Source organism: Centruroides sculpturatus, unplaced genomic scaffold (assembly GCF_000671375.1).
Source record: "Centruroides sculpturatus isolate CEXI.00-Female unplaced genomic scaffold, Cexi_2.0 scaffold582, whole genome shotgun sequence".
NCBI classification, from domain to species: Eukaryota; Metazoa; Arthropoda; class Arachnida; order Scorpiones; family Buthidae; genus Centruroides; species Centruroides sculpturatus.
The window spans coordinates 396,508-420,648 of record NW_019384742.1 but is presented as its reverse complement, the minus strand read 5'-3'; the positions used below and the strand labels follow the sequence as shown (position 1 = coordinate 420,648).

Below are 24,141 nucleotides of genomic sequence, written 5' to 3'. Positions count from 1 at the left end.
GCTAATATAATGTGAAGGAAGCAAGCCATTACAGTATTTATGTGCAATATTTTAAACTTTTAAATAATATCTTCTTATGGAAATCAAAATATATATTTCACTTAAAAGTCTTTTGGTCCTAATTGGGCCATTTTCAGTTTTTACTGCAACTTTTACACAAAATTCTTTGTTTTAACAAAATCTTCTGTTAAGTTCTTTCCAGAATGCTTATTTGAAACCATCTTCTAAAATTCATAATGGACATATTTTAGAATATGAAGATATATATACATAATTATCATAATAGCTTCTTAGTTGAGAGTGTATGTTCAGTTAATTAACATTAATACTTACATTACATACAAATGCAAGTATGAAGTTTATGAAGAAAAACTTCATACTTTCATTCTTCGTACGCATTTGTATCCTGGTCCAATTTGCACAACCTGACATAATGCAATTATTGAAGCTACTGGTCATGGTTAAAAATTAAGACAGCATTGGCGCAATTATTTGAGATATTACAGGTTCCGACAAGTAAAGACCTGCCACAAATAGGCTATATATTGCTTATTGACAATATGTAACATGCCACAACAAGCAAAAATTTAAAAAAATCAATAAACAGGCTTAAAATTAATAAATATAAATGTATTTTGACAGTTTGAGTTAATTATACTTTCTATTTGCAAAATTTCCTCAATCTTAACACAAAAAAAGAAAAAGTTAAATTTTCTTTTAAGAAATTTGTGGGATTTTCTGGGTTAAAAAAACAGCCTGATTCATTGGTTCCCGAGATCCTGTTTGAGAAACTCTAGTGTGAGCCAACTTAAAATATGATGTAGAAAATAAAATTATAAACTTAATAATGTTGAAGTTGATGAATGAAATATATATGATAATTTTACAAAATAATAGATAGGTAAAACCAATGAATAATCATACTTATTACACTCTTAGCAAATTTAATTAACTCTTTATTTGTCCAATATGCATTGTGGCCTTTTCTGGCCCTCTTCAATTATATTTTACAAACAATCCCAAACAGAGCTTCTGATAACAATCATTAATACTATAATTAATTTGTAGGTGTACAACAACTTAGTTTAAATTACAAAATATAATATATAGATAAGTTGTTGTATACATATGTTTTTAATGATTGTTATCAGAGGCTCTGTTTTTTGGGATTGCTACTATTGTTTGTAAAATTCAATTTAAGAGGCCCAGGACAGGCCAAAATGCATAATGAACCCAATAAAGAGTTAATTAAATTTGCTGAGAATGTAATAAGCCCGATTCATTGGTTCCAGTTAACTATTAATTTGTAAAATTAGTAATATAGGAAAGAACTTCTTAATTGATACGTGATAATTTTTAAAAATCTCTCTTAAGTTAAGCAGGAATTGCATAGAATTTTATAGTTCCGATTGAATATTATTTAAAGTTTTACTTGAAATTAAAATAATTCTAAATATTTTACATGGTTTTATTTCTTAAATATGCAATATATTATTGCATATTTAAGAAAATTTAATATGTCTTAAAAATAAATTCATTTAAATTTATTGTTTTTATTTCAACCTTTTTTATATTGTCATAAAAAGTGCTTTGAACAAGTCAAATGTTGTTCTTATCAAAGTTGGCAATTTAATTTCCTGTTATTGGCGAATAAAGTAGTTGCCATAGCAACAGAAAATTAGTCAATTTTCACACTAAATGTTTGAATAATGTTTTTGTCAAAAACGATTACATATAAATACTTTAATAAGTAATTTTTACTTATTAAATATTTAATTGTTTCAAATTTATTTTTAAAGGTATTAAAAGGTTTGAATTACCTTCGAGAGAAACATCAAATAATGCACAGAGGTAAGCTTATTATCTATTTAATGTTTTTATTAAAATGGTTGATTTGTTTTTTAATTTATAAGATTATTATTTTTAAAAAGTTTATATTTTAATTAATATCTTTCTCTTGTTTCATTTTAGATGTGAAACCGTCAAACATCCTTGTTAATTCTAGAGGAGAGATCAAAATATGTGATTTTGGCGTTAGCGGTCAGTTAATAGATTCGATGGCAAACTCTTTTGTCGGAACCAGATCTTACATGTCGGTAAGCGTGAAATTAGTGTGCTTTGTATTTGCCGACGACAAAACGACTTTAATATTTATATATTTTCTCAAATGTAGCCAGAAAGGCTGCAGGGCACGCACTATACGGTCCAGTCGGATATTTGGAGTTTAGGTCTGTCTTTGGTGGAGATGGCAATCGGTCGTTATCCCATTCCTCCACCCGATCCGAAAGAATTGGCTGCCATCTTTGGATCCAAATATACTGCAGATCAAGATGGCGAAACTCCTTCTCCCAGTTCTAAAAACAGACCAAGTAAGTATAAGCAAATTATGGGAAAATTAATTAAATACTAATTATAAATTTCTCGTTAAAATCAATTTCTTTGTAGGTAGTTTCACAGTGTCTTTAGGTGATGGTCCCAGACCCATGTCAATTTTTGAATTATTGGATTATATTGTTAATGAGGTAAAAAATATTAACATTATTGCTGTTAATATTCTTTAAAATATAATTCAAGGTATAAAACAATATTAAAATTATAAATTATATGTTTTTTAAGAATTTTTTATTCTTGGTATTAAAGAATTATTTTGAAATACTGAACCTGGCAACTCAGACTAATAGGGATGAGGGTTGTCTGAGTTAGCAGGACAATTTCTTAGCTATATCTAATAATAATAATAATTTTAATTAAACAATAATTTTTTATTCAAGAGTTGGGCTAAGTAGTGGTTACCAGTAACCTACTGAAGGCCATTTTCCTAAATATAGGGAAGCTTATGGGGAATTGCAACTTCATAAAGTTGGATCCTATATGTCTTAAAATATGTTTTAATACAAATTTAATATTATACAAACTTATACAAAGTTTGTATAAGTTGATAGCTTCACTGTCTTTAAGCCAAATTAAAATTAGCCTTGATATATTATAAACTAATCTGGTGATCTTGACTTAAAAATGTTTTTAGAAACCTTTTACTGCTGCACATACTGTATTTGGTGTAGTAGAAAAAGCAGAAACTGCTAATACTTTATCCCAATTACAGAAGGCAAACACAGCTCCTTGGCTAGATTTTTATGCATGCAACTTCTATGGTCAATTGTTGTATTTAAGATATTAATTTTAAGTTCTTACTTTTTCTTATCATAAAGAAAATAATATCATTCTATTATTTGAATAAATATTTCTATATTAAATGACATTAGAAAATTCATCATTTTTTTTCTGCTTCAATCGATAGCAGTTCTTGTCAAAGCTTGCATTATTGAAACAGTGTGTGATTATAAAATGACCCATTTTTGTTTATTAGAAACACAGCTTGGTGATATCCACTGCAAAAGATAAATCTTAGCAAACCCTTGTCACTTCTTTTTGTTTTTAATTCTTTCCACCTTGTGAGTGTGTAACACTAAAAGGAACTTTTTAATTAACAAGCCCATTATGAGTTTGACCAGACCCACAGTGGGGTAGCCAGGTATGAGAGATGGGAGCTCAACATATCTGGACAGACCACCCTCTAAAATATTTTTGGAGGTTTTTTCTTTTTTTTTTGACTTGTCTGGATTTGATCCAGAGTTTCCAACAGTGGTAGGCTGCACAAATGTCTAAACTATGAGTGAGCATTTGTTCTAAATTATGCCACAGTGGTAAACTGCGTCAATAACTGGAACTTGATATGTGGTATTTTCTGGTCATAATTACTATTAGTAAAAAATGAAAGTAAGTTAAATATTTAGATAGATACCTTACTTATAGATGAATTATTTTTCCATAAAAAAATTAATATGGTAATGTTTAGAATAGAATGCTCTATTTCATTAAATTATAAGATGGAATTATGAATAAAATAAAATAAGACAGGTTAAGAGTTCATCTATTCTTACTCTGAGAAGTTCTACTGGAAATCTTTTCTCTGTATGAACTTCTACAATTCCAAAGTTAGGTCAGAACTGTAAACAAGAAATCCTAATATAGTGAAACTTTCATTAATGGACACGCTAAATAACAGACCAACCGTACGAAAACACAATGTACCGCCTTCAATATTCTGAAACAATTAATTACATACAAAATATTTTAAAACTAAAACAAAGAATTAGTTCAAATACACTTTCAGGGGATGAATTTTGACTGTAGGCCTTGAATAAAGACACTGATAATAGGAATGGAGGAGGAGGACAGTTTGTAAAAAGCCAAATAATACTCTCTATCTGTTAGAGAACACTAATCTGGTTAATTTGTCAATCACCACTTATCATCATATGTATTAATGTTATTAAATGTTATATTGTCTATCTTATTGTTCTAATTAAGCTTATGGTATTAAGAAAGCATAGACTTTTTCCAAATTATTCATTTATTCAACAAGAACTGTAATAGTAATGAAAAATAAACTTAAAATGATTAGGACAACAGCATTTATGTGGTGAAAGTTCAAAGGTCATGTTATGAAGGCAATTCGCTGGCCACTTTAAAGTGTGGGAAGATATTTGGCATTCTTGCATTTATGATGCCATTTGTGATCTTAATAGCTTTGTGGTGGCTAAAATGTAATTTTTAATAAATCAGTTACTGAAAAAAGCAAACAATGTTCGAAAAGCTACACCTGCTTGATAATTACAAAGCAGACAAATTCTGTATTAATTTTTATTAGTCACTTAGATCATAAACAACATTATAAATGTAACAATTTCGAATACATTTTCTATCCCTTGAAGTGGATAGCAATATTGCCTTTGTAACTCAACATTCAAATGATATTTTTACAGCTGAAAAAATAAATAATATAGTATTGTATATTTTTTTTAATTATATATGCTACATATACTTTTCAGTATATTCATTTATAGAAAATGCCTACTAGTGGCTGCATGGATAAAAAGAAGAGTTTGTGCCTGGTCAGATGGCATTTTCCAGATTTTATTACATTACTAAATACTATTCAGGTACCAGTTTCCTGTAATAATTTCTCCCGAAAGGCTTCTCCATTGGCAGATTACTCCTGTGTTTACATTGCCTTATCCTGTCACTCCTACATTACAAAAATATTAAAGAATATAGTAAAATACAAACTGCATTTAGATATATATTTTCTTTCTTATTTACATAGCTATTTTTATTTTTATGAAACATAAACTATGATGATTTATGATTAGCCTAAATGACTACTGTATTTGTCATTTGAATTACTAAACTTTCATATTTTTTATCATCATTATCATCGAACGGAATAAACTGGTTTCTACAAGAAAAATTTACAAGTTCAGGTTATATAAATATATAAACAAAAACTTATTTATAAAAATTAAAAAAATTGTTCTGAAGGAAAATATTTTTAGTTAAGTGTTAATCAGATAAATAAGTGATTGATAATTTTGACTTCCATAAAAATGATAAGTAGCAAACTTAGTCACAAGTTATTTGTATAGGATTACAAACAAATTGAGTGTGTTACATTTTGAGTGAGTGGCCTCAGTAAACAAGTTTGTATAGTACGATACCTTCAGCACTACCATGTTGCATGTAAAGACTAAATACATAATAACAAAATTGATTTTGAATAAATGTTACACAAATTTTAATATTTCTCTAAAAGTAAATTTAATTTTAGTTCAAAATTATATTTAAGATTTTATTTAAAATATATAGATATACACAGGAGATCTTCATTATCAGTATCCTTGCATTTATATGGATCCATTAAAAATATTTTTAATAAATGTGGAAGTTTAAATTGGATTCAACAGTCTGATTATTTATTAACCTTTTAAATTTTTTCATAACTTTTGGCACATCCTGTATATTCTTCTTTCTAATATAAGCTAAATTACAGCTAATATTAAAAAGAAAATGAATTGAGATAAAAGAATTATCACTGTATAATATAGTACAGGATTGCAAACCTATGGCACATGTTCCCGGTGTGGCATGTCAGGAGAAAGTATCTGATCATACAATTTCAGTTTATCACCTAATCATTTTTTACATTTATTCTAATTAAAGCATATTTGTTTCATTTAAGTATCATTATCTGAAGTATAAAACTCTGACAATCATAAGCATTTTTAAAGATAATTATGCTTGCTATATGGCACACACATTCAAAAAGGTTTACCATTCCCATAATAGTGTACTAGAGTTAAATGTTTTTCAGGCAACTTCAGGAGACTGTTGCACTTAAATAGTTTGTGGCCAAACTTCTGAATTATATGAAATGATATGTTCAATGAAACTCTAGGATAATTACCTACTAAATATCATAAAGTATCCTTATTCATGGAACTAGAGTTGTGTTTTTTCATTCCTGTTCTGTTTTTAAACCTATAATTACCATACATAATTTCACAATAACAAAAACAGCACAGCTTCAAAAAGAAGCTGGGCTGTTTTGCATCCAAGGTCTCATCATAGCCTTTAGGTATGTATTATATCTATGTACTCAGTAATATGGCTCTCTTGCTAATGTGACAATGACAACTCTCTCTGTGCAAGGAATGGCCAGATTAACAAGAGTCTAGTTCAGTGATTCCAAACTTTTACAAGCCACCATTCCCTTGGTTCCATAAACTTATATCCAATGCCCCAACCTGTTTTCTTTTGTATGAAAAAGAGTTGAAAAGCTTTTCTATACTCTTAGAAAAACTTTTCTATGAACCTCACACTTTTTGTCTTTATCGTACATTGTTCTCCACATCTGGAGACCATTAAATGCAATATTGCTTCTTACCCATTTTAATGGAGGAAAGGGAAAGTTTGTCAGTGACCCAAACCCTTGCCTATGGTCACCTTTCTGCCACCAACACCCCTGCTGTTTCCTTGCTCTTTTTGCCTCTAGATTTACTCACTGCCCCAGAGGTGGTAGCACCCACTTTGGGGAACCACTGGTCTAGTTTAATAATAATAATAATAATAATACAGGGTGACAATAATCAACCCGTACAAGTTTTTTGCATCGTAAATTTATTAAAGAAATGAAAATTAGCAAAACAACAGCAGATAGCAGTGACAATACTTTACGTATTAATCAGATATTCAGTTGGTTTCAAAGTGCCTCCTTTTGCCTTGATGCAGAGCCCCAAATGCATTTCTAAGTTGTCGGCGATAGGCCACAGCTCTTCTGGAGATAGTTTGTCCCACTTCCAGTACATGGATTGCTTCAGCGACTCCAAACTTATGTGGTGCTTAGCGCAGGCCTTAGCCTCCAAAATGGACCACACACTGTAGTCCATCGGGTTCAGATCTGGTGAGTACAGTGGCCATTCCGCAGACAAGATGAAATCAGGAAAATGAGCCTTGCACCATTCCTGAGTCTTCTTCTCCCTGTGTGCTGGTGCTGAGTCCTGCTGAAACATCCATTTCCCACCGCCAAAATGCTGCTGAGCCCACAGACGTACCATGGTCTCGAGAATGTCATGGTGGTACATGTCTTGATTGATTTTGGCCCCTTGATCAACAAAAACAAGGGGTGTCTTGCTGCTTGCACAAATTCCGGCCCAAACATTGGATTTTGGTGATGTTCGATGACAGCTGAACATTCGGGAGCCTCTGCAGAACAGTTCCTTTCGTTTTGATGGCTTTGTGCCTGTTGTATGGAGAAAAGCTTCTCATCTGTGAAGAGAATGCACTCCTTCCTGCGGCCCGACGCTTGAGTTGATGGCATCTTTGGAGTCGCATGCCCTTGTTTTCATCGGTGAGGAGCTGAACCTTTTGGAACTTGTAGGGCTTCAGTCCGAGTTCCTTTTTCACCATTAACCGCACCGATTTGCGATTGATTCCGATCTCATGAGCAATTTTTTTCAGGGAGGTCTTCACATGTCAGTCAACTTGCTTTTTGATGATCTTGCGGTTCCTAGACGTGTTGATGGTGTGCTTTCTTCCATGTCTGGGATGGTCACCATCATGGTCAAGCTCCTTGAATCGCTGAACTGCATTCGAGACTGTCATTTTGGGAACACCGAGCAAACGAACAATTTCACATTGACACTTTCCTTGCCGGAATAGCTCCAAAATTGTACATTTGTTCTACATCCTTAAAAAAAATAAAGAACTAACCTTTATTACACCGAAAGCACATCTACATGGACAGGAAATCATGGAGAATTAAACAAAAGTATGTAAATTGGTGACGATAAAAAAGTTCAGGTGCAGCATTGCTACAAACTTTGTACGGGTTAATTATTGTCACCCTGTAACAACAACAACACAGTTAAATAACATTACAGTTACATAAAGCAGTAACTCTAGCAGACTCAAATAACACACCATTAAATTTATACTCACATCATATGGATCAGGTCATAAATACAGTGGTACAGTACCTCAGGATACGAAATTAATCCGTTCCGAAACTGAGATCGTATCATGAAAATGTTGTAAGGTGGATCATCTTTTCCCATACGATTACATGTAAAACCAAATAATTCGTTCCAACGCGAAAAACATACTCAAATTAAAGCCAAGTAATACATTTAAAAAAATAACTGTAGTAAGAAAAACAAATGAAAAATGCGAACTAATGTAACGTCGTATGGTGAGTTTTTGCTCGTATCGTGGAGCAAAAATATGTTCGAATTTCATGTCGTATCCTGAAAATTTCGTATGCTGGGGCGTTCGTAACCTGAGGTACCACTGTACTAAAAACTACAGAAAACACATACTCAAAGATACAACACTAACAAATGATACATGCAGAAAATGTCACATCATGCCAGAAACTATACAACACATCACTTCTGGTTGCTCAGAGAGATTATTTACACAGACATAATCAAGTACCAAATATAATACACCAAGAACATGCAAAGAAACACAAATTATTAGACATCCACAAATCATACTACAAATACATTCCACAGACAGTATTGGAAAACGAAATGCAAAAAGTGTACTATGACAGAGCCATAATCACAGATAAAACAACTTACCACAACAGATCAGAAATCACACTCATTGACAAACATTAAAATCACATACATTATAGACGTATCTATTCCAAATACAATGTACAAAACACATGCATGGAAACAATCTACAAGTACACAGAACACTCAGGAAATAAGGCATCTGTGGAGGATGAATAGGGGGATTATTGTACTTGTTGTTCTATCCTCTTCCAGGTATCTCACACACTACAGAAAAGCCTGGGAACATTACAATTGAATAGAAACACATATATCACAGTACAGAAGACCACTATATTGAATAAATGTCATATTGTTAGGAAATTCCTGAATACAGATGCACACACTAACACACTTATTTAATTTTTGTCTTGTTTTGCTTTCAATGCCTTGACTTTGGTCCTTCATAGTATTACAGCAACCGGCGTCAGCCAAGTATAATTCACTAAATCAACATAATAATAATATTTATAAACTATTCCTGATAATTCTAATAAATTATGATAAATATCTATACATAATACTTTAGATACATTATGACTAATTAATTAGCCATATTAGTTTATTTAAAATTTGGCAGTACCTTTTGTTTATTATTATGTTGGACTTTATTTATAAGTAATATTTCTACATTTATTTTAAATTATATTTTTTCAATAAAACAAAATTTATTGTTAGATAATTACAAAGATTATAATAAATTAATTAAAATATTTTTCAGCCACCTCCAACAGTTCCCACCGGAGTCTTTTCTACTGAATTTAAAGATCTTGTAGACAGATGGTAAGACGAAATATGTATTTACTAACAATATATATACATAACTTACTAAATTATTTCTTATTGCTGTTAATCTACCCATAAGAATATCTTAATTTATCAATTTCTGAACCAGAAATGGTTTGACAATACACAGTAAAACCTGGCAAAATTGAAAACATCTGATTATGTAAAATATTTCTGCCTTACACAGGTACTGATGAGGTAAAAGATAATAAACAATGTAGAAATTGTGATATACAGTGTCCATTTTAGTTTCCTGAAAACTGAATTTTCAAAAGTTTATTTTTTATTAACTATTAGTAATCGAAAGGGTAAGCCATTACNCTGAATACAGATGCACACACTAACACACTTATTTAATTTTTGTCTTGTTTTGCTTTCAATGCCTTGACTTTGGTCCTTCATAGTATTACAGCAACCGGCGTCAGCCAAGTATAATTCACTAAATCAACATAATAATAATATTTATAAACTATTCCTGATAATTCTAATAAATTATGATAAATATCTATACATAATACTTTAGATACATTATGACTAATTAATTAGCCATATTAGTTTATTTAAAATTTGGCAGTACCTTTTGTTTATTATTATGTTGGACTTTATTTATAAGTAATATTTCTACATTTATTTTAAATTATATTTTTTCAATAAAACAAAATTTATTGTTAGATAATTACAAAGATTATAATAAATTAATTAAAATATTTTTCAGCCACCTCCAACAGTTCCCACCGGAGTCTTTTCTACTGAATTTAAAGATCTTGTAGACAGATGGTAAGACGAAATATGTATTTACTAACAATATATATACATAACTTACTAAATTATTTCTTATTGCTGTTAATCTACCCATAAGAATATCTTAATTTATCAATTTCTGAACCAGAAATGGTTTGACAATACACAGTAAAACCTGGCAAAATTGAAAACATCTGATTATGTAAAATATTTCTGCCTTACACAGGTACTGATGAGGTAAAAGATAATAAACAATGTAGAAATTGTGATATACAGTGTCCATTTTAGTTTCCTGAAAACTGAATTTTCAAAAGTTTATTTTTTATTAACTATTAGTAATCGAAAGGGTAAGCCATTACAAAATACAAAGTTGTTCCGTGTTTAATGCTTCTTGAAACTTAAATGTTTCACATTTTGAATAATGTTGCTTGTTTTGACATTGTCTTTGCTATAGTTGATGGGTTCAGTGACAGTCTGCAAAGAATTTTTTTGACTTAGGAAAGTTACTCATTTGTTAGAAAATTCCTTTAAAGCAGAAATTTTAATCAGGACCTTTGAAGAACTGCTGTTCTTTTCAGTTCACAGTTATTCAAAGCCCTGTATTAAATAGTAGTAATATATATTAAGAAGGACCGATTTGTTTTATGAGGATCTACATTTTCTAAGTACATACTTTTTTAGATAATGTTCTTATTGGAATTAATTATATGACAATATTAAAAATTGAACAGAATAGCCATTATGTTAATATATATTTATCACCATATATTTTAAACTGGCCGACTTGCCACTTCTCTGTTATATTTGTTCACACGTTTAAATACTAAAGGACAAAAGTGAGTGAAGTGGACTTCACATCTTGGATGATTCTACTGTGAGTTTATACTATTGACATACTTTCCCCAATCTGCAGCATTTTTTTTTTAATTGAAAATATTAGGATATAAATTTGAGAAAGAAGAAGTTAGAATAATATATTTGTGTTTAGTGATTTATTAATTCTTTATATTATATATATATATATATTTTAAACAAGGTTTTAATAAATTGGTTAAATAATTTATCATAGTCATTACTACATTGAATTATAAAATCTGAAAAATCAATGGGGATAAAAATAATGACTTTATTGAATCAGTGATTAATTACAGATCATATGCTGCCTAAAAATGTTCAGTCATAGCAACTTGTTAGGTTTGTAAATGTAAGTCAACTTAAGGGAATTCACAAGTCACATCAGTGACTTGTCACTGATTACGTCGAAAAATGCATTTATTGTGTATTTTGTACATTAAAAATTGAAATATATTGTAGATATTGCAAATGTTAAGAAATACAGCACTGATATTGGTACATATGTTACTGCGAATGACCAATATCTGGCGAATGTCAACATTATCCAGTGAATGTCAGCATTCACACAGTCGTTTCGTGTATGTACGAAATATTTGCTAAATATCATTATTTCTCACTTACACTGGCAAATGGCAACATTCGGTATGCACTGATGGTGAATGTTGAATAAAAATATTTTTATGTTAAGACAAAAATGCGACTTTTTAATACATCAAAATAGGAGAAAGCTTAAGTAACAGCACATGTAAATAAACTGTTGAACCTAAAACGTATCAGTACATTCTTAATCAGAAAAGAAATTAATTCAATAATAAACTTATACATGAATTATGTGATTAACGTCATACGATCTTATTTATTGCAACAACTTAAACTGTTGTGACACTTTAAATTGCACAAAAATCCCTCGCTTTTACAACTGCATTTATTCGTGGAGCACTTCTTTTTGCAATAACAGCGTGTATAGCCTTGCCCTCCACTTTTCGAATTAGCTGCAGCTGCTTCTCTCAGCGATATTTCTTGAGAAGAAATCTCATCTATGGAAAGTAACTTTTCTTTACAAATTATGAACTTATTACAGGTATAAAGCTGCTTGAGGATACCATTTTTGTTTGCTAATTTATAAAAGTCAGAGTTTTCTAATCCAACAACAACCGCCAACACATTTCGGGCATCTGTACGGCCATGGTTGACATCAGGGACTTGCATTTGTATGGTATCTTCAATTTGAGCAGAAGGAAATTTTCTTTTTGAGGTTCATAACATTTTCGTTGCTTGCAGTAGAAGATTCTCTTTTGTGGCCACTCTTTTTATAGAAATAAATTTGTGTTGTTCAGTCAGGGTTTGATATGAAGATGTGGTGGGTTGCAGCTCTTCAATATTTTCCTTTGATAAATTACCTAACTTCACTGCCTGTAATCGGTGTTCTTCTCCAATACGAAGGACTTTGCAAACGTTTTCGAACCTAATGTGGTTCTTCTTCAGGCGCTACGGAATTCTCTATATGAATTCGAATTTCCAGTCTCTGGAAATTCAAATTCATGTAGAGAATTCCGTATATTCATATTCATTCATATTCATATTTTCGTAGCGCCTGAAGAAGAACCACATTAGGTTCAAAAACGTTTGCAAAGTCCTTCGTATTGGAGAAGAACACCGGTTACAGGCAGTGAAGTTAGGTAATTTATCAATTACGGTGTTATAATTTCTATATAGTTTATTTTCCTTTGAAATATGGTATTCGTTATGGCCTTTCTAAATTTTCTTCAAAAGTATTAACAATTTCTTTGAGCTGTTCTTCGTTTCAATATTTGCGATTTGTTCGCCAGGCAAAGATGACAATGCTATGCCTCTTTTTGGTTTAACACCAAACATGGCTTCATAGGGACTTTGGCATATTCCTTTGTAATATGTAGTGTTCTTGGCAAATTGTACAAAGGGCAAACCATCTGACCATTTATTTGTATCATTATTGTTTATCCATGCATTTAACATAGTCTTTATATCCTGATTAACCCTTTCAACTGAGCCTTGTGTTTGACTACGACGAGGCTTTCCATGAACTATCTTAACATCTTCCCACATAGTGCATAATTCAGATATGACTTGATTACAGAATTCCCTACCATTATCTGAATGCAATATAGCTGGGGCACCAAATGTTAAAAATATTTGAAGAAGGTGATATGGTACTTCTTCAGCTGTCTTAGTTTTCAAAGGTCGTAACTGGACAAATTTCATCAAATGATCTTGATATACCATTATGAACTTATATTTGCCATCCCTGTGTGACTGCAGGTGTGTCAGATCAACTTGACATTCTTGAGTTTAATGCAAAACTGACCATTGGTTTCATGATAATACCTTTTTTAGATGCACTATGTTTCATTTGACATTGTTTACATAAATTTAAATACAACATTACAACTTCATGTGTAATATTTTTGTATTTAAGTTGCAATTCTTTAAGCATACGTGTTTGAGGAAGAACACGTATGCTTAAAGATGTGATCTGCCTGATCTGCTGTGAGGGTCAAATAGTGTACTGAACAATTCATCATTGGTAACATAATACTGTATATTCATTTCTCTTGGTTTTAATGGTACAATTAATTTATCTTCATCATTAATTTTTAAAACATCAAAATGTTTTAATCGTTTGTAATCCAAAGGTGTGCTGCACTTAGTTTTAGCAGAAATCACTTCAGAAAATATTTTAGAGTAATTTTCTTCAGAAAAAAAAAAACAATTGTCTTCTCGTTTACTTGCAATTAATGCATGTAACTTTTCAAAAAAATGTTCTTGGTTCACTGCAGTATCCATCCAATATAAATTAAGGTATCGAATGAAAAAATAAAATTCAAGAAAATGTTGTACAGACCAGCAAACTTTGCATAAGACTGACAAACAGCAGTGTTCAAGAGTATATCAAATAAATATCACTTGATTTCAATCGTGGCAGAACAAAGGTGTGAGATCTGAATTGAGTGTAAAAACAAATTTTTCCCTTCCCTCATAAACTTTTGACATATCTTAACTAAATTTGTCATCCAACCGTTAAAAATAACATCGCTGGAAAGGAAGATCAAATATCACATCAACAGCTATAGAAATTTATAATATTATACGACATAAGTTTACAATTATCTCCAATTTCTTCACTTTATTATGGTCCTGGGAACACCTTTTAACCCTACACCTGCTAAAATAACCTTTACTTCTGACAACAGTCCATCACCTGACTAACTTTCCTAGGCCGAACCTATATAAGACCAATTCCTCCCTCCTCTGGGGAGTCTCTCACGGATCCGTAACATCAAATTTTGCTTTGTTAAGTGTGGTTTGGACATTTTAGACATGAACTTATAAATTTGTGTTTTGACAAAAAGGAAAGGACATTTGATCCTCTGTGGGAATAATCAATAGTTATGATATCAAGTGTGTAAACTCTCTCTCAGCCCCTGTACTTTGTAATCAAGAGATAGTTAAATCTCGAATGATATTTGATTGTCATCATTGTAAACTTTTTTTGTTGTTTCGTTATCCAATAAATTTTTGCCTTTTTATCTGTTAATGGTGTTTTTTATTCGGATATCGCCGACGCCTTACTGACGATCCCTCTCATTCTCCGCCACTCGACCTGACAAACCTTTCCCCACCTCACGGGATTAAAAGAACAAAAATGCCATCCAGTGACAAAGTGTGCAGATTCCACCAAACTGTTGCCAGGAAAAGAGGTATGACCTTGTCCTATTTCTGGCTACCCACAAAGGATTTGGCAACAGACTGTTGCCTCTCTGTCGACATTGGCTTTCTCGGGTGTCGTTTCGACCTCCACCAAAGCTTATCTGTGCTTGTCAAATACACCAGCAATTGTTCGAATGTATAATATAACCAAATATTTAGTCTTTCACCAACGTATTTTGTATGTGTTGACATTCACCGGAGAATATCAACGTTCTCTAATTTCAGTCTTTCACAGCAACACATATATATAAATAAAACTCCAGGGCAGACAGGTTTTTTTTCATTGTTTCAAATCCAAAAATGTCTTCTTTCACACCCATTTTTTGCTAAATTTTGGAAAATGTTTGGCTAAATTCCTGTATTTGTGTTAATTTTTGGAATTTTAGCTGTTTTTTTTAGAAAGTGAAAATTTGACCAGAATTTGCCTATAATTGCCTTGGGCATAAAAAAAATTGTGTATGCCTATTATTGCCCATTTTTTTTAGAAATTAGAAATCTAGGCATCTATATGCCAACCTGGCAGCCCTCATGTCTTTGAAACCTGCCTGCCTGTCAATGAGGTTACAACTTTGCAGAGCCAATCCAGTAAGCCTATACTCATTCAAGTAGCATACATCTTAACTTTTACTCAACAGAGAGTAGTGCAACCGTGGTTAGATTGTTGCCACTACATCATGCAGTACTGGCATTCTCAATTCCATATTCTCGCATAAGACACCGCGTACTGATTGTTGCGATGTCAAATTTTGGTGAGTTACAAATTGACTCGTCAGTGAAGATGTTGCAAGTCAAAGTTGTGGATATATTAAATTTGATGTGTAAAAATGCAAGTAAATGAAGCTTTAAATTACATAATTATTTATTTTAAAATGAAACTCATACAATACAATGAGTTGTTAATGAGAGACATTAAATAAATGGAAATCTTTATTATACATTACAGTTAACACTGAGCCTTTATTTCCTTTTTTTAAGATATTTAATACAAAAATATACTTTATTACACATGCATAGAATTTTATTATAATGAAAGAGTTATCACACACACAAAACTATTAATGCCTTATATACCCCTAAAATGCATTTTGGCCCCTGATGATAATGGTTCTAAACTCTAAATGCTATTAACACCAGGGTCTGTAATTTAGGGATATATAAGGCATTAATAGTTTTACGTATGTGATAACCAGTTCATTATAATAATAATCAACGCATATGTAATAAAATATATTTTTCTATTAAATGAGAATCTATTTAAAACATCAGGTCTGTACAGCTTCATTTCTTCGAAATTATTAGAAGATGGTCATATAGTAGGAAATGCACAACTAATCACTATATTATCAGTGAAATGTTATAAAATTGCTGTGCACTGTTTTTAATGTGTACACTAACTTGTATGAAAGCAGTCAATTAAAGACATTGTTATTATACTATAAAAGCAATATAGCTTTGTTTTCTGTCAATTTTTGTTTTAAAGAGACATATATGATAGTTATTTGCAAAAAAGAAACAGAATTATTTGGAGTCAACCTATACAAAAAACATTATAAATAAAAACAAATATCACGAAACCCGATAAATTTGTAAAGCCAGATTACATTGGGCTACTTTTCCATAATTATATTTAATTAATTACTAAATAATTTGGAATATTCTGAAAGAAAACAATTGGTCCAAAGTGGGACTCAAACCCTTAACTCCCACTTACCATTCAGATGTGTTGCCAGTTATGCTACCTGAACCTCCAGTCCGATTTAATTATGTCTGAAAGAGGAGATTGGACTGGAGGTTCTGGTAGCATAACTAGCAATATATCTGCACAGTAAGTGGGAGTTGCTGATTTGAGTCTCGCTTCAGACCAATTTTTTTCTTTCAGAATATTCTAAATTATTTAATACTGTAAATATTAATTTACAATTATTAAATTTAATAAGAAATAGCACTTNAATAAGAGATGGAGCTTAATGCTTTCCTCTAGTGACAAATTATTTAGTAATTAATTAAATGTAATTGCGGAAAAGTAGCCCGATGTAATCTGATGGTTGTTTGGCTTTATAAACAAAAAATGATAGGACTACTTATCAACTGCAGTATTCAGGCTGCCATTGCTTAAGCTTGTTTCTGTTGCAGAGTACAATAAGACCCCACTTGGTGCAGGGGATATGTTCCTAGATGACAAAGTGCTAAATGAAAATTTACACTGTGTTAAATGAGGTCATTTTAACACAGTGTAAATAGAGAAAGGGGAACACACAACCAAAAATAAACAGATTTTTTTTTTTTAATTTTAAGTTATATTTATATTAATTTGTATAATAATATATGTTAAATAAAACATTACATTTCTGTGTGCATATGTTTAAGTTAATATTTTGTGATGAAGGTTCTGGCTCTTCTGAAATTCTTGATTTTTTTTGATGAAGTTGTCTATTGTCATTTGTTGCTTTTTTTTTCTTCTTTCGTTAAGTAAATGTCGATGGCAGGAGGTCACATTGAAAATGCCTCATCTTGTTTTTGCACTCCTTTCAAAATCTGGATAATTCACTACAATTTGATCAGCAATTTCGATTATCATTAGCAAACTTTTACTAAGGAAATCTGTAGAGAAATTCTTTGGGCTTTTTGCTTTCAGAATCACTATTTTCAAGTTCTACATGAATTCCTTGTTCTGCCAGTTCTTGAAGGTCGTCGTTGGTAAGAGACTCACCAGAAATCTGCGGTAACTCCTCAATACCCTGCTTGTTTACATCTTCTAATCTAGTGGTATTGATTAGGTTGACAATTTGGTCAATGATAGGCTCTTCTCATTGAGAATTCTTATATACCTCCAGCCAGACCTTCTTTCACTCTCTGTTTATGCATTTATTAGTTAATCCTTGCCACATGAAGTCGATATTCTCTTTGGTAGCCATGATGTTATATTTTTTCCAAAATTGCACTGAACAAACAGATTTAAGGAAAGTACAGTGCTACGACAAATTGCCACCTTTTGCTGATGGTTTGTGTTTGGGAATGATCGTATTATATACGAATCAATGAAATGCCATGATAATTTGAATCAGCGTAAATTTTGAGCTTTTCTCAGGTTTCAAGCAGACCATGTTATATCGAATCAGCATTAATTAATCAAGGAAGCACTAATAGAGGTCTTACTGTATCATGTTGGATAGTGGATGTGTACAAAATATGTCATGTGATTCTGCTTGGATGTCACTTGGTCACGTGACTATCTCAAAATGTCACTTATGTCTGCCATGTGACATCTATGACATATTTCCCAAGAATTTTTCAGACTCCAAAGAGACTGCAGACCACAGTTTGATAAACATTGCATTTGTTATCATAAACATTGTTCTAGTTATACTGCTGGCTAACATTTTACAACAAAACCCACCAATTTAAGATTTAATAATGATGATTATTATTTTAAAAAAATTTGTTAGGCTTAACATCAATAAAAATTCAACGCGAAGTAAGTTAACGATATACTAATATACTAATTNTTCTTAAGTTCGAATTTTCAGCGGTATGATTAATCTTGTAGAAGAAATTTAATGGAGATATTGTTTGTTAGACTATTTGAGATTTGAAGGTTTGTCATATGTGTACCAATTCAAAAATTTTAATTAAAAAGAATTAAAATAATATATGCAATAATGTCATTAAATAATGCAAGATTAAAATGCTGAAGAATAATCTTATTCTGCATTGTAGAATCATTACAGAAAAACATATACAATCTTAAAAAGTTAATATTTCCTATTTTAGAATAGGAAGTAATCTTTTTTTTAAAGAGTAATTTTCTAGAAATGTTTTAAAGCTGCTACACAAGTAATTTGATAATTTATTTGCTGTGTTTTTTATGGAGTTAATATTTTGTGTTAGCCAGCATTATAACTGGAAACATAACAAATGCAATGTTTATCAAACTGTGGTTTATGGTTTCTTTGGAGTCCAAAAAGTGGTACATCAGATATATCATGTGGCTGATGTGAGTTACACTTTGAGGTTGTCATGTGACTGAGTGACACATTTTGTATGCATATGCCATCTAATGTGATACTCCACGATGGAAGCAAGCTTAAGCAATGGCGGCCTAAATGGTGCAGTTCGTAAGTAGTCCTATTATTTTTTGTTTATAGCATTTTTTATATGGGTTGATGCCAATTAATTCTGTTCTGCAAATGAATATCATATATGTCTCTTTAAAAACAATTCAAAGAGAAAGTGATGCTATACTGTTTCTATAATACTATCTATAACAAAATTGTCAAGCATCTCTCAATATCTCTGGTCTGCATGGACCAATGGGCTGTAATAAAGCATGTCTCAGGCCCATTTGGACTAGCTTCTTTGTAGAAGAATGATCTGAAGATAAAAGGGATTATGAATTCTCCTCAGACTAACTTTAGGCAAGTGCATTAGAATTGTGGAATTTACTGGAAAATATTAATGTTTTTTTTTTTTTGGCCTAATGTGACAGTGTTCATTGTTTCATTGAGATGAAAATGTGCATCTGCTCCACAGAATCACTCGTGGTCACAGCACATCTACTTCCATTCTGGCAAGGAAGGTTAATACAAAGGTCAGTCAGGTTTTGCTGTTGGCAACAAGCAACTTCTGGTTTTGGATGAACTTAGTTGGATAATAATGCACTAACTTTATCAGTACCTTTCACACTGTACTACAGGATACATCCAACTGCTTTGATACTGCACTACTAGTCCATAACATTATTCATTGACTATTTAACAACAGTTGTGGTAACATCAACAACTTATGAAATGTAAGGTTTGTGCCCTTGATTGGTTTGAGCTTGGGGAGTCAATGGTCTTTGGCATAAAGTTTTATGATGGTGTAATTCTCAAAGTGCAGTTGCATCATTGCTGCTGTTTTCATGAAGTTGTCTTATTGTGTAAACCACAATATGATGACTACTGACATTTTCTCACACCAAAAAAACATACAGACAAGGTTTGTTGTTTCAGATGTTTACACAATGCAATGGAATACATTTTGAGCAGACATGAGATCATGTATTTCTCTGAAGTGATGGGAACATGATTTTGATTTCATCATTGATTAGTTTGATGATGTGACAATGATTGAAAAATCTGACAAATTAGATTTTCTTCAACAAGGTTGCAACTTGTCGAACCAAGGTCACCTAGTTGCAAGTTTGTTCAAATAAGACAAATGCAGTTTTGAGCAACAAAATGTCAGCATTAGTCATATTCTATAAACTAGCTTCAAAACTACTTCACAAGAAATGCTCATTCTAGCAAACTATGATGGTAAGTGTAGCTGATTCAACATTTAACAGTAGGAGCCACTTTTATTTTTTCAATACTGTATATCCAAAACTTGGCTGCAACACATGCATATATGCTTTTTCTTTACTTACAGTACCAAAAGTGCCATTGTGGTGAGTTTTGGTACTATTTTTCTTTTTTTTATGGAAAAAATCTTCTGCATGTTCTGAAATGTTAGTTGGATTTGGTTGCATTTGGACTGCCATATATTTCTCTAAACAGCATTAACTTATGTACTTCAATTATGAATCACATGGTATATTGCAATGTATTTTTGATTTTTATATTATCACTAAATGATAAGTAATAACTAAGTAAATTTCACAAGATTTATACATTCATTTACAAATATTTGAAACTGTTTTATATTTTTACTAGCCTGAAGAAAAATCCAGCAGAACGTGCAGACTTAAAAACACTCATGGTAAATGTGCTTAATTTAAATTATTCGGGATTCTTAATTAAAATACTTAAGGCTATTCATTTCTTGTAGAATCATCCTTTCGTCAAACGATCCGAAACTGAAGAGATAGACTTTGCCGGATGGGTCTGTCAGACGATGGGACTCGATCCTTCAACCCCGACAAAATTATCGTCTGACGTGCAAGTGTAAAAGCGATCCTACGTTTGCATTTTCTATATTCGGAAGCTATTGTTGAGCATTTTAAACGGGGAAATCTGAAGAGAATTTTCTGTGACCCGTGTATCCTCTGATGGTTTCAACTATCTTGTCTCTATGAGGCTTGTTTGTATTTTTATCTCTTCTTAAGTTCGAATTTTCAGCGGTATGATTAATCTTGTAGAAGAAATTTAATGGAGATATTGTTTGTTAGACTATTTGAGATTTGAAGGTTTGTCATAAATTTTTTATTTTATATATTAATTTGATTTTTCTCTATTTTAAGCTTTGGCATCAAAATGCAGCTAAGCTCTTAGAGCAATATTTTTCTTTAAAATATATTTAAATCAAAGCCATATTTTGAAACTTTACAATCACTATGTCTGTTTTTTTTCCATTAATTTTCTTTTACAAATTGAATTTAGTTGTATTATTCATAAACATTATTCAAAACTTCAAAAAACATCCAAAAAAAATTAAAGGAAAGTTATTTTGAGATATTTTTAGATGTTATGATTTAATTAATGGATATAATATCTATGAATTGATGATTTTAATAATGGCCAGAAGGCAAAAACTAAGGCCAAAATATGTATGAAAAACTGAATCTTCGTATTAGCATTACTTGCTTCGCATCTCAATAATCGTTAATTAATTTTATTTATTTTTGATTTTTCGATCAAATATCGAAGACGACGGATATCGTATGTTTTAAAATTCTATTGTCGAGTATGAAGCTCCAATAGAAAACGTACGTCCTTTTTGCACGAAGAGTATGTATATATATTCTCACAAGATACATGAATATTATATAGCACATGTTAATGGCAAGTGTGGCCAAACACATTTTGACTTCCGTTATGTCTCATTCCATCATAGAATATATTTTTGATGTATCGTAAGTTGATCATATCTGTTGTTGAAGCTGTTGTTAAAATTAAGAAAAGGGGGAAGAAATTTATTTTCTTCAATTGTATGAGATTCATTTTCATTCTAAGAAACAATTATGATAGTATCTAGCAGTATTTTGATATTTTCAAATTGTATTTATCTCTGGAATTCTTGCTTTTATTTTTTTACTTGTGGTTGAAGTAGAAGAAATATCTATAGGCTTATTACCGACTTCAAGTTTTGTTTTTATGAAATTTTCGATAGTTCAGTTGATGAAAAACTTAAACGGAATCATTTGTTTTAGAAGTAGATTGCACTTTATCAATTTTTTCATTTTCTGATTTGAATTTATTTAAATAACATATAATTTGATTTGTACAGTCTAAATTTTGAGATTTTATACATAATCACTAAGGATAAATGAAATAACTGCTTTTTTCCTTCCTCATTTTGTACATATTTGTAATTTTTAGGTCGTTTCGAAAAGGTGGAATTACATTTTTCCCTATAAGTGTAGTGTTCGCATGCATTATGTAATTTTTCAGTATAAGTGTATATTAATTGCAACAAAGAGTGAAACCTAAAAAAATGATAAATGATAAATCTGATGTTGGTATTGTACATTATGTACAAATACAAAAATATCATGCCGTGCTTTAGAGCATATTTCAAATCCAACTAAGCTATACTCGATAACAGCAGTAATTTATGCAAATGGCCGCAGCATCGGAGAAACAATTCCGGTCACAAATACGTCACGCAGAATCAGACATTGTACCGTTCGCGATATCTCATTGTATCGTAGTCAAAAGATAACTTGTACAGTAGCTGTCCAGCTCAAAGACGAATATAATTTCGCTCTCGTACATGTCGACGTTCGACGATAACGGACATTTTATATTATTTATCAGTCAAATGTAATTATTATTTTGGGAAAAGTATGGTTGTGAGAAAAATGAAAATTTAATTGTAAAATGTACTTTCCTTCTAATGTGCCTATTCTGGCAGTCATCGACTGCGTGACATTAAAACAATATCATACTGTCTCTTTTTTACTTTATTTCTTTTGCTTTGTTTATAAAATTATACAAACATTTTGAATATAAGAATGTTTCTGCACTGTATTCATTCAACAAATTTGTGAAAAACGTACAAGTAAATTTCATGACAATGCCAGCAACATAAATGTGGGCATTGATTGGTATAAAGATTTTTGAAAATGACATTAAACAGCTTATAAATTTAACATTAAACCACTTAAGACTTCAGGCTACTACTATAAATAATTAGTCTGAATTGGATCCACAAATTTCTATAGTTCACATTTGGATGTTTGATATTCTTTATCACTCTGTTTTCTTAGTATGGGCCAAAACCAATTTGTGATTTATACAAAAAAGACTCTCTAGTATTCAGTACATGCATGGCAGAAACAGTTTAAAAAATAAATGCATAAGGGTGATCAAACAAAGTTTATCGGATAGGCAATGTCAAATCTACACGACACCCGTTCAACTCACCACTTGCTGATGAATTAATTAGAATTTCAAATGTAATTCTTCACATAAATCTTGAATATGAATTTGTTTCTTGTAACACTTCACAGAGCAAAACAAAAACAGTATTGCCAAGTCTATACCTCACAAGTAAATTTTTCATTTACTTAAGATAATCCAGGTTATAAAAATTATGCCATTTTCAAAAAGTATTACTATTTAAGTTAAACTTAACAATATATGGTATATATTTTAATATCAAGCAGATGAAGATTTTATTATTAAAAACCAGATTAGATGAAAAACCAGTTTAAAAAATACGATCTCTGAAGTGTAACAACATAGTGATGCTCTTTATGAAAAACTGGCAGTGAATATTGTGGACAAATCAAATATTCTATCAGAAAGCAAAGTTGTCTTTTATATATAAAATAATAATAGAATATTCACAGTGTTTCAAAAAACTATTTTTTTTCAGAAAAGGAATAACATAAACAGAGCTTTATAAATTTTTCTTCACATTTCTCTAAATAATTCATCCATCAAAACAAAAGCATTGATATTCTAAAAAATTCTAGTGTAAAAATTCCATTAAGAGATGCAAATTTTGGTAAATCTTTAGAGAGTTTGACAGTTGTATACGGTTCCATTAGAAATTTAAATCTACTGAGAACTGGAGTGTTCCCTGTAGGTTTTCATCCTATTTATAATTTTAATAATTTCAAATTAATTTT

The 24,141-nt window shown here is 31.1% G+C and overlaps 1 protein-coding gene across 2 annotated transcripts in view; it reads left to right on the top strand.

The window, feature by feature from the left end:
- The window catches only part of LOC111628403 (dual specificity mitogen-activated protein kinase kinase 1-like), a 39,355-nt gene extending 18,276 nt beyond the window's left edge, over nucleotides 1–21,079 (top strand). Inside the window, exons 5-11 of one of the 2 annotated variants that reach the window (XM_023372177.1) lie at nucleotides 1,800–1,851; nucleotides 1,972–2,096; nucleotides 2,174–2,369; nucleotides 2,446–2,522; nucleotides 10,459–10,520; nucleotides 20,780–20,825; nucleotides 20,895–21,079. In XM_023372177.1, the coding sequence (XP_023227945.1) occupies nucleotides 1,800–1,851; nucleotides 1,972–2,096; nucleotides 2,174–2,369; nucleotides 2,446–2,522; nucleotides 10,459–10,520; nucleotides 20,780–20,825; nucleotides 20,895–21,014 (678 nt within the window). In that variant the 3' untranslated portion in view covers nucleotides 21,015–21,079. Of the gene's footprint in view, nucleotides 1–1,799; nucleotides 1,852–1,971; nucleotides 2,097–2,173; nucleotides 2,370–2,445; nucleotides 2,523–9,678; nucleotides 9,741–10,458; nucleotides 10,521–20,779; nucleotides 20,826–20,894 lie in introns of both variants that reach the window. The other variant, XM_023372179.1, reaches the window with a different exon arrangement.
- The last annotated feature ends 3,062 nt before the right edge of the window (nucleotides 21,080–24,141 follow it).